The sequence below is a fragment of the Littorina saxatilis genome, linkage group LG12 (assembly GCF_037325665.1).
Source record: "Littorina saxatilis isolate snail1 linkage group LG12, US_GU_Lsax_2.0, whole genome shotgun sequence".
NCBI classification, from domain to species: Eukaryota; Metazoa; Mollusca; class Gastropoda; order Littorinimorpha; family Littorinidae; genus Littorina; species Littorina saxatilis.
In genome coordinates, this window is record NC_090256.1 from 43707793 (window position 1) to 43720879 (window position 13087).

The 13087-nt window shown below is 43.9% G+C and overlaps 1 protein-coding gene across 1 annotated transcript; it reads left to right on the forward strand.

Moving 5' to 3' along the window:
- The first annotated feature begins 967 nt into the window (after positions 1-967).
- Positions 968-6665, forward strand: LOC138983107 (uncharacterized). Its single transcript, XM_070356514.1, has 3 exons — positions 968-1322; positions 1698-6479; positions 6608-6665. The coding sequence occupies exons 2-3, from the start codon at positions 3049-3051 to the stop codon at positions 6663-6665; spliced, it is 3489 nt and encodes a 1162-aa protein (XP_070212615.1). The 5' UTR covers positions 968-1322; positions 1698-3048.
- Positions 6666-13087: the final 6422 nt, after the last annotated feature.

The window sequence follows — 13087 nt, forward strand, 5'->3', positions numbered from 1 at the left end:
TAATAAATATCTTAAAAAACATATGGTTTAAACATAAGTTTATTTTAACAAGGGTTACAATCATGACATGTATACAAAGTTCACAGGAACAGCAACAAGCTAGAAGCTTATAGTGGTGTTCCTGCATGACAGTACAACATAAGGCGGTAACGGGTGAAAAATTTGTCTCAATAAACCAAATCTATTAATAACGTAATGAACGTTGCATAATGATTATAAAGAAAGACAGTAAAGGAAGGAAGGAGGGAAAGAAGATGAATAAAAGAAGAGGGATGGGTAGGAGATGTGCAGAAGTTAAAGTTGTTGTCCGGCTTGTAGAGCATTTATTCTGACTTACCCAAAGCGGCCTGAACGTTCAATGAACGAGTGTACGGTGGAAAAAATTTTCCTGTTCAAATCTAAAGAATACTGTCTGTCTCCGTTTAAAAGGTGGGGGAGGTGAATTGTGTGATTAGGGAGGGTATGTATAGTTTCAGCAGGTAACCAAGTCTCAGATAATGTTACTATGTCAAAATCTCTAATTTCACTTTCCACAATATCAAGTTTGTTCCTCAAACTTCTGGTGTTTAAGTGTGCTACTATAAGTTCACCTTTTTCTAACGGAGAAACTGGTCCCGGATTCGGATTAATGTCCCCACATAACATCAGTTTCAAGACTAAAAAAACTAATATTACAAAAATAAAAAAGAGTGCTTATAGGAATCGAGCGTACTTCACGGTTGCTAGTATTTACTGAGTCCTTTTCAGAGTTATTTTGTCGCGATTCGTTGGGACTGTAACTATAGACGAAGTGTAGAGACCATAATACAATAGCTAAGTTCACACCATTTCCTCTTCTAACAACTATGGCTATTGCTATACAAGCATCAAGAACATTGTAAAATAATACTTTCTGTGAGAGAGTTGCCGCCTTGGAACAGAAACCACCGACTCTAGCCCTGGAAGTTAGAAAATCAACAGGCATTTTGTCGCGGAACGCGATTCAGAAAATAAGTTTGTGTATTGCAGTGGTTTGCAGTGTTTAGTCATGTTTAGTCAATAATATTTATCCGATTTAACCGAGACCGGAAGGAGACGGCGCATGAAGGTACCGAGACCAGAAGGAGACGGCGCGTGAGAGTCTTCTTTAGTGACGTGTAAAAAGTCTCTCGCGTCACGTATGGCGCAGCCAATTATCAGGAGGCAGGTCAACAGCGATCTGGGATTCTGCGTTGAGACACGAGGACAGGCGCACGGGCAGGCTGACGAACGTCTTAATTCGCTGGTCAAGAAACAGCATGCGACGCGTGTCACATTAATAGCAGGATAACTTACGTCGAAGGGTGAGTAGCTCATTCAAGTCAAGCTTGCCAAAGCCTTTCCGATTTTCGCCTGCGCAGTCAACTCAGCTGGTAACCAAATGGCCAGCCGGGAGATTTCGCAACGGTCAAGTCGTTACCGCAAATATTTTCTTGTTGTTCTGTAATATCGTAATATGATGCATTTATCGTGTTATGTAGTTGTTGTGCAAGTGGAAGCCGTGATGTGGCGGCAACTTGAACGTTTGGATTAGAGCACTTTGGGCTCAGTTGTTTTATTTTGTTTAGCTGGTCACTGCGATGGGAGAAGGACCAGACCAGCCGCAGAACAAACCACTCAGTAAGTTCTATGATTGTATGAACCAATTATAGAGCTGAACCAAGGTTTGTTAATTGCAGACGTTCCGGGTTCCGGGTTCCGGGTTCTGGGTGAAGATGTCCAAGGACGTCGAGGCAGAGTATATTTACCGAACACTTCAAAGAACATGAACTGGATGGGGAAAACCAACGAGTCACGAGCAAGCATGGTTTCAACTGGGATAGACCTTTTCGTCATCTTCAGACCGTCAGGCGAACCAGTTCTTCACAACTAATTTAAGTAACACCAAGGAAAAAAACAGACGTGCTTGTTCTGTGTCTCTTGAACTCGTGTGATATGAATCGTGCGCGATGAACTAACTTTCCTAACTTTTCGAATCTTTTCTTTTTTTGATACACCATTCATCCATCGGAAAATAAACCGAAATTTATACTTCGTAGAATCCACCTATAAAGAATTGCGTTTGTTGTTGAGTTTTTTTAGCAATAAAACTCAAGTGTGGGAGTTTGAAAGTACTTCTACTTTTCTAAATCTTTCTTCCCCACATTCCGCTACAGTGGGGGCTCGTCCGGGATACGATTTTATGAGCTAGATCTTCTTTTTTTTCTGTGTGGCCAACAACGCAAATTTTTGTAGGTGCGCGGAGGTTGTCTATCCTTACCCCATCGCAGCACAGCACGTCTGTTTCTTATGCATGATAGTTAGTCTGGAGTAGACTAGAGAAGCTATACATGTATGTTAGTTAATCTTGAGTAGATTAGTAAGCTAACACAAGAAAGCGGCGACTGCTCGGGCGAGGATTGGACGGCAACAGCAGCACTCTAAATTATATTTCTTTCACCCTACATCTTTTGAAGATAACGGTAAAGTACTAGTCGAACTGAACCCAAGCTCTTTTAGGTTGAACGAGGTTCAACAGGTAACTGGATCTAACTTGAGTAGAAGTTAGATCAGTGAACTAAGTTAGGTCGTACCAATTCGGAGTAGTTGAGACTACGACTAACCTAGTAGAGTAGAGATTTAAATTGAGTCAACATAACCAGAGTGAGGTGGTGTTAGGACTAATTTAAATCGAGGACGGTGTTTAGCTTCTTTGTTCAAAGGTTCAAAGTAAAGTCTATAATCCGTGGCGGTTGTAACTAATCAGTGTGAATTAGTGCAGCTGAAGTGTTATGTTGTATTGGTAATCTACGACAGGGTCGGGGTCACAATCAACATAAGTAGCAGTAGTTAGCAGCTTGGCTTGGAGTCAAGGTCACTTTCGTTAGAAGTAGGGTATTGTCTAACAGAGTGTCGAGGCTAGTCTACGGCTACAACAGTCAAACCTTGTATCGTCCGGGACGAACTAAGATTGACTGAGGCGAGGTATCTAGTGATCTTTTTTCTCCTACAGGTAAACCTTAGTGACATTTATTCTAGAGTAGAGTAAACATGCCCCGCCCACGTCAGGTAGCAGAGGTGGACTCGCCTCTAGTGGCATACCAGCGTGACGGCAACGTACTAGGCTTATCAGGTAAACCCTTAGCAGAGTATATCGAAAAACGCCGGCTCGAGGAGCTGGAGGAGAAGAAGAGAAAAGATAACCTGGAGTTGGAGGAGAGGAGACGGAGAGAAGCTCTCCAGGCTGAAGAGCGTAGGATCGCGGCAGAGAGAGAAGATAGGCGCGAGGAGCGAGACTTCGAACTGCGTCGTATCGAGTTGCAGAATCAAGCTGAAGGCAACCGCAACCAGAACGCTCGCGAGTTAGGCAACGATGCTGGTCCCGGGCATGAGAAATCAATCAAATTGAAGCTACCATATCTGGATGATAAAGATGATCTCGAGGCATACTTTCGTCAATTCGAAAGGGTAGCAAAAATCTCGAAATGGGATGATGATGATTGGGGAGCGCGACTAGGCTGCCAACTCAAAGGCAAAGCACGCGAGGCATATGCCAGATTGTCAGATGAAGAGGCAAAGGACTACAACACGGTAAAGGCCGCTATTCTGGAAAAGTTCCAGCTGACATCAGAGGCGTACCGGAAAAAGTTTAGGGGCGCCAAGAAAGAGGCTGGGGAAAGCGCAAAGGAAGGGTTGACGAGGATTCAACTGTATTTTGACAGGTGGGTGGAGCTAGCAAAGAGAGAGGGTAAAGCACATGACCCAAAAAGTCTGATCATCATGGAAAGGTTTCTAGAATGGCTACCCTTTGAACAAGCTCGGTTCGTGCGGGAGCGTAACCCGATCAATGTCGATGAGGCGCTCAAACACGCGCGCGTGTACGAGGAGTCGCGCGAATCGGAACATCGCCGGGCGATCCCTAATCCACCCAAAACAGTGCATAACCAACCCAACGGTGGATCCAAACCCCCCGCGAACGTGAGAACAGATAACTTCAGGTTCGGCAACGCATCGGAGGGACAGAGGTCGGGTCCCAGTGGTTGTTTTCTATGTGGCGGACCTCACCTGGCGCGTCAGTGTCCTAAGAGCAAACCCAACAATAAGCCTAGCTCTGCATCAACGATCACATTGGCAGCGGTGGACGTTCAGGAACCACCCACAGTATGTGAGAAATGCTGTAACCTCGTGTTTGAGCCGCAGTGTGAAGCTACCGTCGAAGGCAAGACGGTGAGAGCGATAAGGGATACGGGAGCTTCCGCTATCATTGTGGACAGCGAGATAGTTCCGAGGGAGAAGTACACGGGCGAAGCAAAGAGAGTAGTGTTAGCCGATTCCCGTGTGACTAGAGAGCTCCCGATAGCTGAAGTGGAGATGCGAACTCCATTTTTCAGTGGCATTACCAAGGTGTTGGTGATGGATAGGCCGGTGCATCCGGTGTTGATCGGTAACGTGAGGACCGATAGTCAAAATGTCGAGACAGGGGTGCCTTTGTTCCGAGCAAGAGCGGAGACTTGTGCTCCCGTAGTCACTCGACAGCAAGAAGCAAAAAGCAAGGAAAAGCCAGTGAAGGTTATTCCCAAAGAAACTCTGATAGGGCAGATCAAACCTGATGATCTGAAAGCTGAGCAACGAAACGACCCTGACTTGGTCAAGGCTCGCGCGGTCGCAGACCAGAAGCTCAAAACAGGGACTCGTTACGTATGGAAGAAGGATATTCTGTACAGGGTCTACTCGTCCAAAGATACAGAATACAAGCAGGTGGTGGTGCCTAAAAAGTTTAGGGACGAAGTGATGGGTTTGGCGCATGATTCACCCATGTCAGGTCACTTAGGCGCTAGGAAAACCAGAGACAGAATCTGGCGAGACTTTTTCTGGCCAGGCATCTGCGGAGATGTGAGACGCTACTGTGCATCATGTGATGCCTGCCAAAGAAGTACTCCTAAGGGAGCAACTAGGAAGGTACCCCTCCAGAAAGTCCCGCTGATGAACACCCCTTTCGAACGCGTTGGTGTTGATATCATCGGCCCCATCCTACCTGCTTCGGCGCGGGGGCATCGGTACATCCTTACCATGATCGATCACGCGACTAGGTACGCGGAGGCCGTTCCGCTGAAAGACATCAGCTCAGAGACGGTCGCGGATGCTCTGTTTGAGATGTGGACGCGTTTCGGACTACCCAAAGAAGTGTTGACTGATCAGGGGGGACAGTTTGTAGGTGGATACATGACTGAAGTCAACAGGTTGCTAGGGGTGAAAGGATTGCGCACCAGTCCGTTTCATGCTCAAACCAATGGGTTAACAGAGAAACTGAACTCTACTCTCAAGTCAATGATGAAGCGTATGTGCCAAGAGCAGCCCAAGGAGTGGGATAAATTTATTCCCGCTCTACTGTTTGCATACCGCGAGGTGCCCCAAGAAAGCCTGATGTTCTCTCCGTTCGAACTCTTGTACGGGAGAGAGGTCCGAGGACCCATGCAGGTACTCAGGCAGATTTGGACTGATGACGAGTCCAGTGAAGAGTTGAGGACGACAATAGGTCACATTGTCGATCTCTCGAACAAAATAGAACAAACGTGCACTCTAGCCAGGGAAAACCTGAGCAAAGCCTCGCTCAGACACGCACGGGCGTACGATAAAAACACACGCCAAAGGCACCTGGCAAAGGGTGACAAAGTTTTGATTTTGTTACCAGTGAAGCACAACAAGCTTCAGCTGACTTGGAAAGGACCTTACAAGATAGTTGATAGAGTGGGATCTTGCAACTATAGAGTACAAATGGGAAACAAGGTCAAGGTGTACCACGCCAACTTGCTGAAGTTGTACGTGGAAAGAACCGCGTCGGATGTTCCCGACGGAGCGGCAGCGAGATCGGCGGAACCCGCAGAAGAAGAAGTAGCAATTGTGATGCACGAGATGAGTGATAGCGAAGACGGTGGGCTGAACACCGACAAGATACCACTCATACCTCTCGCTCCAAAAGAAAAGTGGGATGATGTGGTCATTAACGCCGAATTATCTGTGGAAAAGCAGAAAGACTTGCGTAACTTGTGTCGCAGTCACCAGAAAGCTCTGAGTGATATGCCAGGCTCATGCCAGCTAGAAGAATGCGAAATCAAACTGTCTACCTCTGAGCCGGTGCGTGTGAAACAGTACCCAATTCCTCACTCACAGAGGGAAACAATCAAGAAGGAAGTGCAAACTATGGAAAAGATGGGGGTTATCGAACCTAGCGTGTCTCCATATAGCAGTCCGGTTGTACTGACGCAAAAGCGTGACGGTACAGTGAGATTCTGTATAGACTACAGAAAATTGAACAAGGTCACCGAGTTCGATTCTGAGCCAATTCCGGATGCTGAGCAAATCTTTGCTCGTCTGCAGCAGGCAGAGTACTTCTCAAAATTGGATTTGAGTAAGGGTTACTGGCAAGTGGGCGTTAAAGAAAAAGACAGAGCCAAAACCAGCTTCTCTACTCCAGGGGGCCAGTACCAGTGGACAAAAATGCCATTTGGACTGAAAACGGCCAGTGCCATATTCACTAGGTGTGTCAGAAAACTGCTCGATCCGTTAGGCAGGGAGGACGTAGAATTCTTCATGGATGACATCCTGATAGCAACCAAAACCTGGGAACAACATCTGGAGGCTTTGAACGCAGTGTTGGCGAGGCTTGAGGAGGTCGGCCTCACCGCCAAACCCTCCAAGTGTCACCTAGGATTCCGCGAACTTGACTACCTCGGTCACCGGATCGGTCATGGGAAAATAAGCCCAGACGATGACAAAACCGAGAAAATCAGAAGGGCGGAAAAACCTCGTACAAAGAAAGAGGTGCGTTCTTTCTTGGGCCTAGCGGGGTATTACCGGAAGTTTGTACCTGACTTTGCTCGAGTGAGTGCACCCCTCACAGACCTCACAAAGAAAGATCAGCCAGAGAAGATAGTCTGGACCAAAGAGTGTGAAACTGCTTTCACGACTCTGAAACAGTGTCTGATCAGCAAACCCATTCTGATACTGCCGGACAATAGCAAACAGTACGTGTTACGTACAGACGCATCCAACGAAGCGTTAGGAGCAGTTCTACTGCAAGAGCAAGGTGGCAACTTGCACCCGGTGGCTTACGCAAGCAAAAAACTGAACAGCGCCGAAAGAAACTACTCGACCATAGAAAAGGAGTGTCTCGGGGTGGTTTGGGGAGTGAAAAGATTCGAGCAGTATTTGTACGCCGAGCAGTTCGTGATTGAAACTGATCACCAACCACTCCAGTACTTGCAGAAGTCAAAAACTGAAAACGGCAGGCTTATGAGATGGGCTTTGCAGCTCCAACAACACTCTTTCACCCTCAAAGTGATTCCAGGCAAAGACAATGTCGGAGCTGACTTTTTGAGCAGAGCCAATTATCAGTAGAGGAGTAGTAGTAAACTGAGAGGTGGTGAGCTTCCAGAGATAAATAGGATAGCAAGTGGAAAGGAGGTGGAGTATTTTCAGGGTTAAATGAAATAAAACTTATTGTCTGAGAAAGAGCTAAAACTAGTTTTCGCTTCAGAAGGGGGGGCCTTTGTCGCGGAACGCGATTCAGAAAATAAGTTTGTGTATTGCAGTGGTTTGCAGTGTTTAGTCATGTTTAGTCAATAATATTTATCCGATTTAACCGAGACCGGAAGGAGACGGCGCATGAAGGTACCGAGACCAGAAGGAGACGGCGCGTGAGAGTCTTCTTTAGTGACGTGTAAAAAGTCTCTCGCGTCACGTATGGCGCAGCCAATTATCAGGAGGCAGGTCAACAGCGATCTGGGATTCTGCGTTGAGACACGAGGACAGGCGCACGGGCAGGCTGACGAACGTCTTAATTCGCTGGTCAAGAAACAGCATGCGACGCGTGTCACATTAATAGCAGGATAACTTACGTCGAAGGGTGAGTAGCTCATTCAAGTCAAGCTTGCCAAAGCCTTTCCGATTTTCGCCTGCGCAGTCAACTCAGCTGGTAACCAAATGGCCAGCCGGGAGATTTCGCAACGGTCAAGTCGTTACCGCAAATATTTTCTTGTTGTTCTGTAATATCGTAATATGATGCATTTATCGTGTTATGTAGTTGTTGTGCAAGTGGAAGCCGTGATGTGGCGGCAACTTGAACGTTTGGATTAGAGCACTTTGGGCTCAGTTGTTTTATTTTGTTTAGCTGGTCACTGCGATGGGAGAAGGACCAGACCAGCCGCAGAACAAACCACTCAGTAAGTTCTATGATTGTATGAACCAATTATAGAGCTGAACCAAGGTTTGTTAATTGCAGACGTTCCGGGTTCCGGGTTCCGGGTTCTGGGTGAAGATGTCCAAGGACGTCGAGGCAGAGTATATTTACCGAACACTTCAAAGAACATGAACTGGATGGGGAAAACCAACGAGTCACGAGCAAGCATGGTTTCAACTGGGATAGACCTTTTCGTCATCTTCAGACCGTCAGGCGAACCAGTTCTTCACAACTAATTTAAGTAACACCAAGGAAAAAAACAGACGTGCTTGTTCTGTGTCTCTTGAACTCGTGTGATATGAATCGTGCGCGATGAACTAACTTTCCTAACTTTTCGAATCTTTTCTTTTTTTGATACACCATTCATCCATCGGAAAATAAACCGAAATTTATACTTCGTAGAATCCACCTATAAAGAATTGCGTTTGTTGTTGAGTTTTTTTAGCAATAAAACTCAAGTGTGGGAGTTTGAAAGTACTTCTACTTTTCTAAATCTTTCTTCCCCACATTCCGCTACACATTTAGGTAATGGCATCTCTGAAGTACATGCTTAAAATCCAGGGCCGAAACGGTGTTACTCTACCCCACGCCGAACAACGGGAAAAGTGGCTGCACAAGGGACATGGGCTAGCTCTCACATAGCCTCTGGGGAAACAGAGCATGACTTTATACAGAACACAAGTAAGAAGGAGAGGAGGAAAGAATAAAGAATAAATGTGTTTTCAAGACAAAGTAAAGTAAATGGATACGAAGGTGATATGATTATCGGGTAAGTAAATAGGTCACACGGATGGCTGTGAAGACATTCTACGTCAAATACACAATATTGCATGTGTTATACAGCAGGGTGAAATATGAGTAGCATTTGAATTAGGCACAGCTATGTACATTTGAGTATTAAAGTATGAACACAAGAGTTGGACGATGTGGTGTAAGTTAAGTTATCATATCATAATTATCGTTAGCCTCTTTCGGCAGAGGCAGACCCTTAATTGAACCATCATTTCTAATTTTCAAGGCCAACATTTCTAATGCAAGAATGAAGGCCATCGGTGAAAACGAACAGCCCTGTCTGATACCGGCGTTCAATACATTCCGATAACCAGCCCATAAAATTAATACAACTTTCTGATTTATACAATAAAATCTCTACCCATCTTACAAAGACGGCACCAAAATTATATCGTTTAAATGCATACACAATAAACTCTTTGGAAATTGTGTCAAATGCAGCTTTATTGTCCAGGGCTACAAGGAACCCAGGTTTATCATATTCGTTTACATACGAAACTAAATCGTCCATTTGCCGAATCGCTGAACTAATGGTTCGACCCTTCAAAAAACCGTACTGATCTTCACCAATAATATTTAAAATAACTTTAGACAGGCGAACTGATAGAGTCTTCGCCAATATTTTATAATCAGTGTTTAATAGTGAAATTGGTCTCCAATTATTAAGGTCGTCCCTCGGTAACTGTTTACCCTTAATTATTATTGCCCGTTTTTGTGTGACGGTTAATTCTCCCTTTAAAAAAGATGCATTAAAGGAATTCTATACCATGTATTTTATTTTACACCAGAAGAACTTCATAAAAGAGGTTGTAATACCATCACATCCAGGGGAGGAACCGTTTTTCATATTTTTTAAGGATGTCGATAATTCTGTTAAAGTGATCGGACCATCAATTCCAGTCTTCTGTTATTCTGTTAATTGTGGAACTTCAACACCATCCAAAAAATGTTCAACCAAATTTTCATCAAACTCAATATTTTTTTCGTATCTCCTTCTAAAAAAAACTGTACTTCTTCAGTCAAAATATCACCCTGATTTGTTATTACCTGACCATCTGCTTTAGCCAGACGATCCATAATTTTCGCGTTTGAGTGTGTCTTTTCCATATTGAGAAAATACTTTTGTTATTTTTCTCTCCTTCTTCAATAAATTTAATTCGGGACCTAGTTTGGGCTCCCTTAGCTTCCTGTATTGAATAAATTTCCAATTCTGCTTTTACTTTATCTTTTTCCATCAACAATTCGTTATTATCTTGATCTAAAACAAGGGGTTTATCAATCCTATTCAAATTTTCCAATAATTCCACATGTCTATTAAACTTACATCTATTTTTTTCCTTACTGTACCGAATACAGAATTCTCTTATTTTAATCTTACACATGTACCATTTAACGTGATCCTCCATTATTTCATCTTGTATCTCAAATTCTTCCAACATCAAATTCAATTCATCAACAAAGACTTGATCCTTCAACAAACTACCATTAAATTTCCAATATGATGGACCACGCTGAAATGGAACATAATTTATATGTTATGTTAACCGACCAATGGTCGGATTGTGCAACGAAACATATACTACAATCTCTAATATTATTTAAAACAGAATCGGTAACAAAAATATAATCCAATCTGCGAGCAATGAAAGGATTTTTCCTTGACCACGTAAATTCCCTTTTCTGTGGCCAAAATAACCTCCATATATCATTTAACTCACTAATTTCCAAAAACCTTTTAAAGCGATTAATATCCCCCACATTATGTTTTTCTCCACTAATAATGTCCTCTTCATTATCAATTACGCAGTTAAAATCTCCACACACTATGTAATTCAACATATTCAGCGACTGAAAGTGCTTTCCCAACTTTTCAAAAAAATGATATTTGTCTTTACCAATCGTTGGAGCATATACGTTCGAAATACAAACGTCCTCATTCTGCAGGGAAATTCGTACCGTCAAAATCCTGTTACTTCGATAAATACACGACACAGGATACTGAAAACCGATTTGTCCCATACTGTGTTTTGTACCACAGCAATAAAACATTTGACCTCCCCATTCTTTTTCCCAAACTGTAATATCGGTTTCATGTACCTGTGATTCTTGCACACAAATAATATCGTATTAATTTCTTTAAATATCGAAAAAAAGTCTTCTTCTTTATCGTATTTCTCAGTCCATGAATATTAATACTTGTTATCTTTAAATCATCTATGATGACATTTCAACATTGATTTCAATCGAGTCGTATTCAAAAATCAGAGTCCAAAGAGCGTAGCCAGGTCATTTTCTCCAAGATCCGTCCAGTTGGCGTAACCTTTCTTGTTTTTTTGTTTTTCTCTCCTGATTTTGGGACGTTCGCAGTTTATGTTTCGGATTCTCGGTCAGTACATCGGCTTCTTAGAATCACGACGTTTTCACACACAAATTACTTCATATTCGCCGCAGTAAGCCATTCTAAATATTTGTTTTTAACGCTGGTAAGTTGAATTTCATTTTGATTTCCGTGTTCAGGAAGAGGAAGTAAGCTTTTCTATCGTTTGATTTATGCAAAAAGTTTACGATCAAAACTTCTCGTAAGGCAGGGCTGGATATTGGGGGGGGGGAGGGGCCTTGTTTCCAGACACAAGCCCCCACCCCTACCCCCATTGCCTCGTTTTGTCTCCTCCTCCTCCTCCTTAGCATCTGTTTTCTTGTCTTTCCTTCACCGGTGACACTTGTCCTGCTTCTGCCCGAGATGAGAGCACACAGAACTACTCTTGAGGAACACAGGCCTGTGTCATCAGTAGCCTTGTTAAGCTTAGTCTGTAAGGAAGATGGTGGTGGAAGTCAAGGCGTTGCGTAAATTGCACAACCTGGTCAGAGGTAACGGCCTTCCAGCCGCGAGCATTCCCATAGGACCTAAAACTAGGCGAGTTAACGTTCTGCATGTAGTAAGCTTACATAACAGCGAGCCTCTCCTCCGCCGCGCTCTATTGCGCAATGTCAGATGTGGCTAACGGTCACGTTAACGTCAGTTAACCACGAGTGACTTAAAGTCAGTAGTATGATGGATTGAGAGTCACTGGTGAATGAGTGCTCTGAGAGCCAGGAGCAAGAACGGGGGAATCAGGTGCACTATGACATTGTTGATCCACTAAGCTGACAACCTCTTGCAAAGCCTGCAAGGTACTGCCTGGGCCATGGGATATAGTGAAAGGCGTGTTGAGGGGTCGTCAGGTACAGAGTGACGCAGTGTGGTCCACTCAGTGACAGCTAGGTGCACAGTCCACTCTAGATTTAGAGGGACAGGCGAAGAGCATTGCAAACAGTGCGATCACCAGAAGCTAACCCGGGGCCACGCTTCTTCAGCTGTATTAGGAACCCACGCACAGCAACTGAAATGACATGTGTCTGTCCAGTTTGCGGGGATAAGAAAAAATCACGTACACATTCAATGCCAAAATGAAGAACGCAAGGGCAAGATAAAGACGACTCTTAAAAGAAATCTATGCATAGAATGATGGGGAAATACTGACAACTGAAATCAAGATTTCTCGCAGGGATCCTGAATGATTATTTGAAGAAAGGTCATGTTAAAATGTAATAGTATTTAAAAATCCACAGTAGACTTAAATTGAGCAATTCAAGGAATAGCAATACAATGCATCTGTCGTGGAGGACGGGGTGTCCATCTTTTGGTATGTAAAGTACATTTCGTAAGACACGTTGGCGTGTATCCCATGAAACTAGTCACCGTCAACAAGGTAACTTATCGGATCAATGTCAACCATGGTTGTATTAGAACACAACTCTTTTGGCGTTTTAGTAAGTCTCGATTCGTAATTGCTATTCGTTGCTGCGCGTTTAAATAAATTAAAGACACTCGGTTCTCTACAGAGCTAATGTGTTTGTGTTCTTTCTTGCTGCGTGATACTATTATCTAAACAACAACCACAAAAGTACGAATTGAGTAACCTTTGAAGCGACAGTGGGGGGGGGGGGGGTAAGGGGAGGATCGAGGTGTCTTGACGTTTTTTTGTCAAGCCTCTTGTGTCGCGGAGGTCTTAGATGAGA

Bases quoted from the DNA above. Each gene is read 5' to 3' on its own strand.
- LOC138983107 (XM_070356514.1), top strand. From the start codon at position 3,049: ATGCCCCGCCCACGTCAGGTAGCAGAGGTGGACTCGCCTCTAGTGGCA. The intron at 6,480-6,607 runs GTACCAGTGGAC...ACATCCTGATAG, and splicing joins TTCTCTACTCCAGGGGGCCA to CAACCAAAACCTGGGAACAA.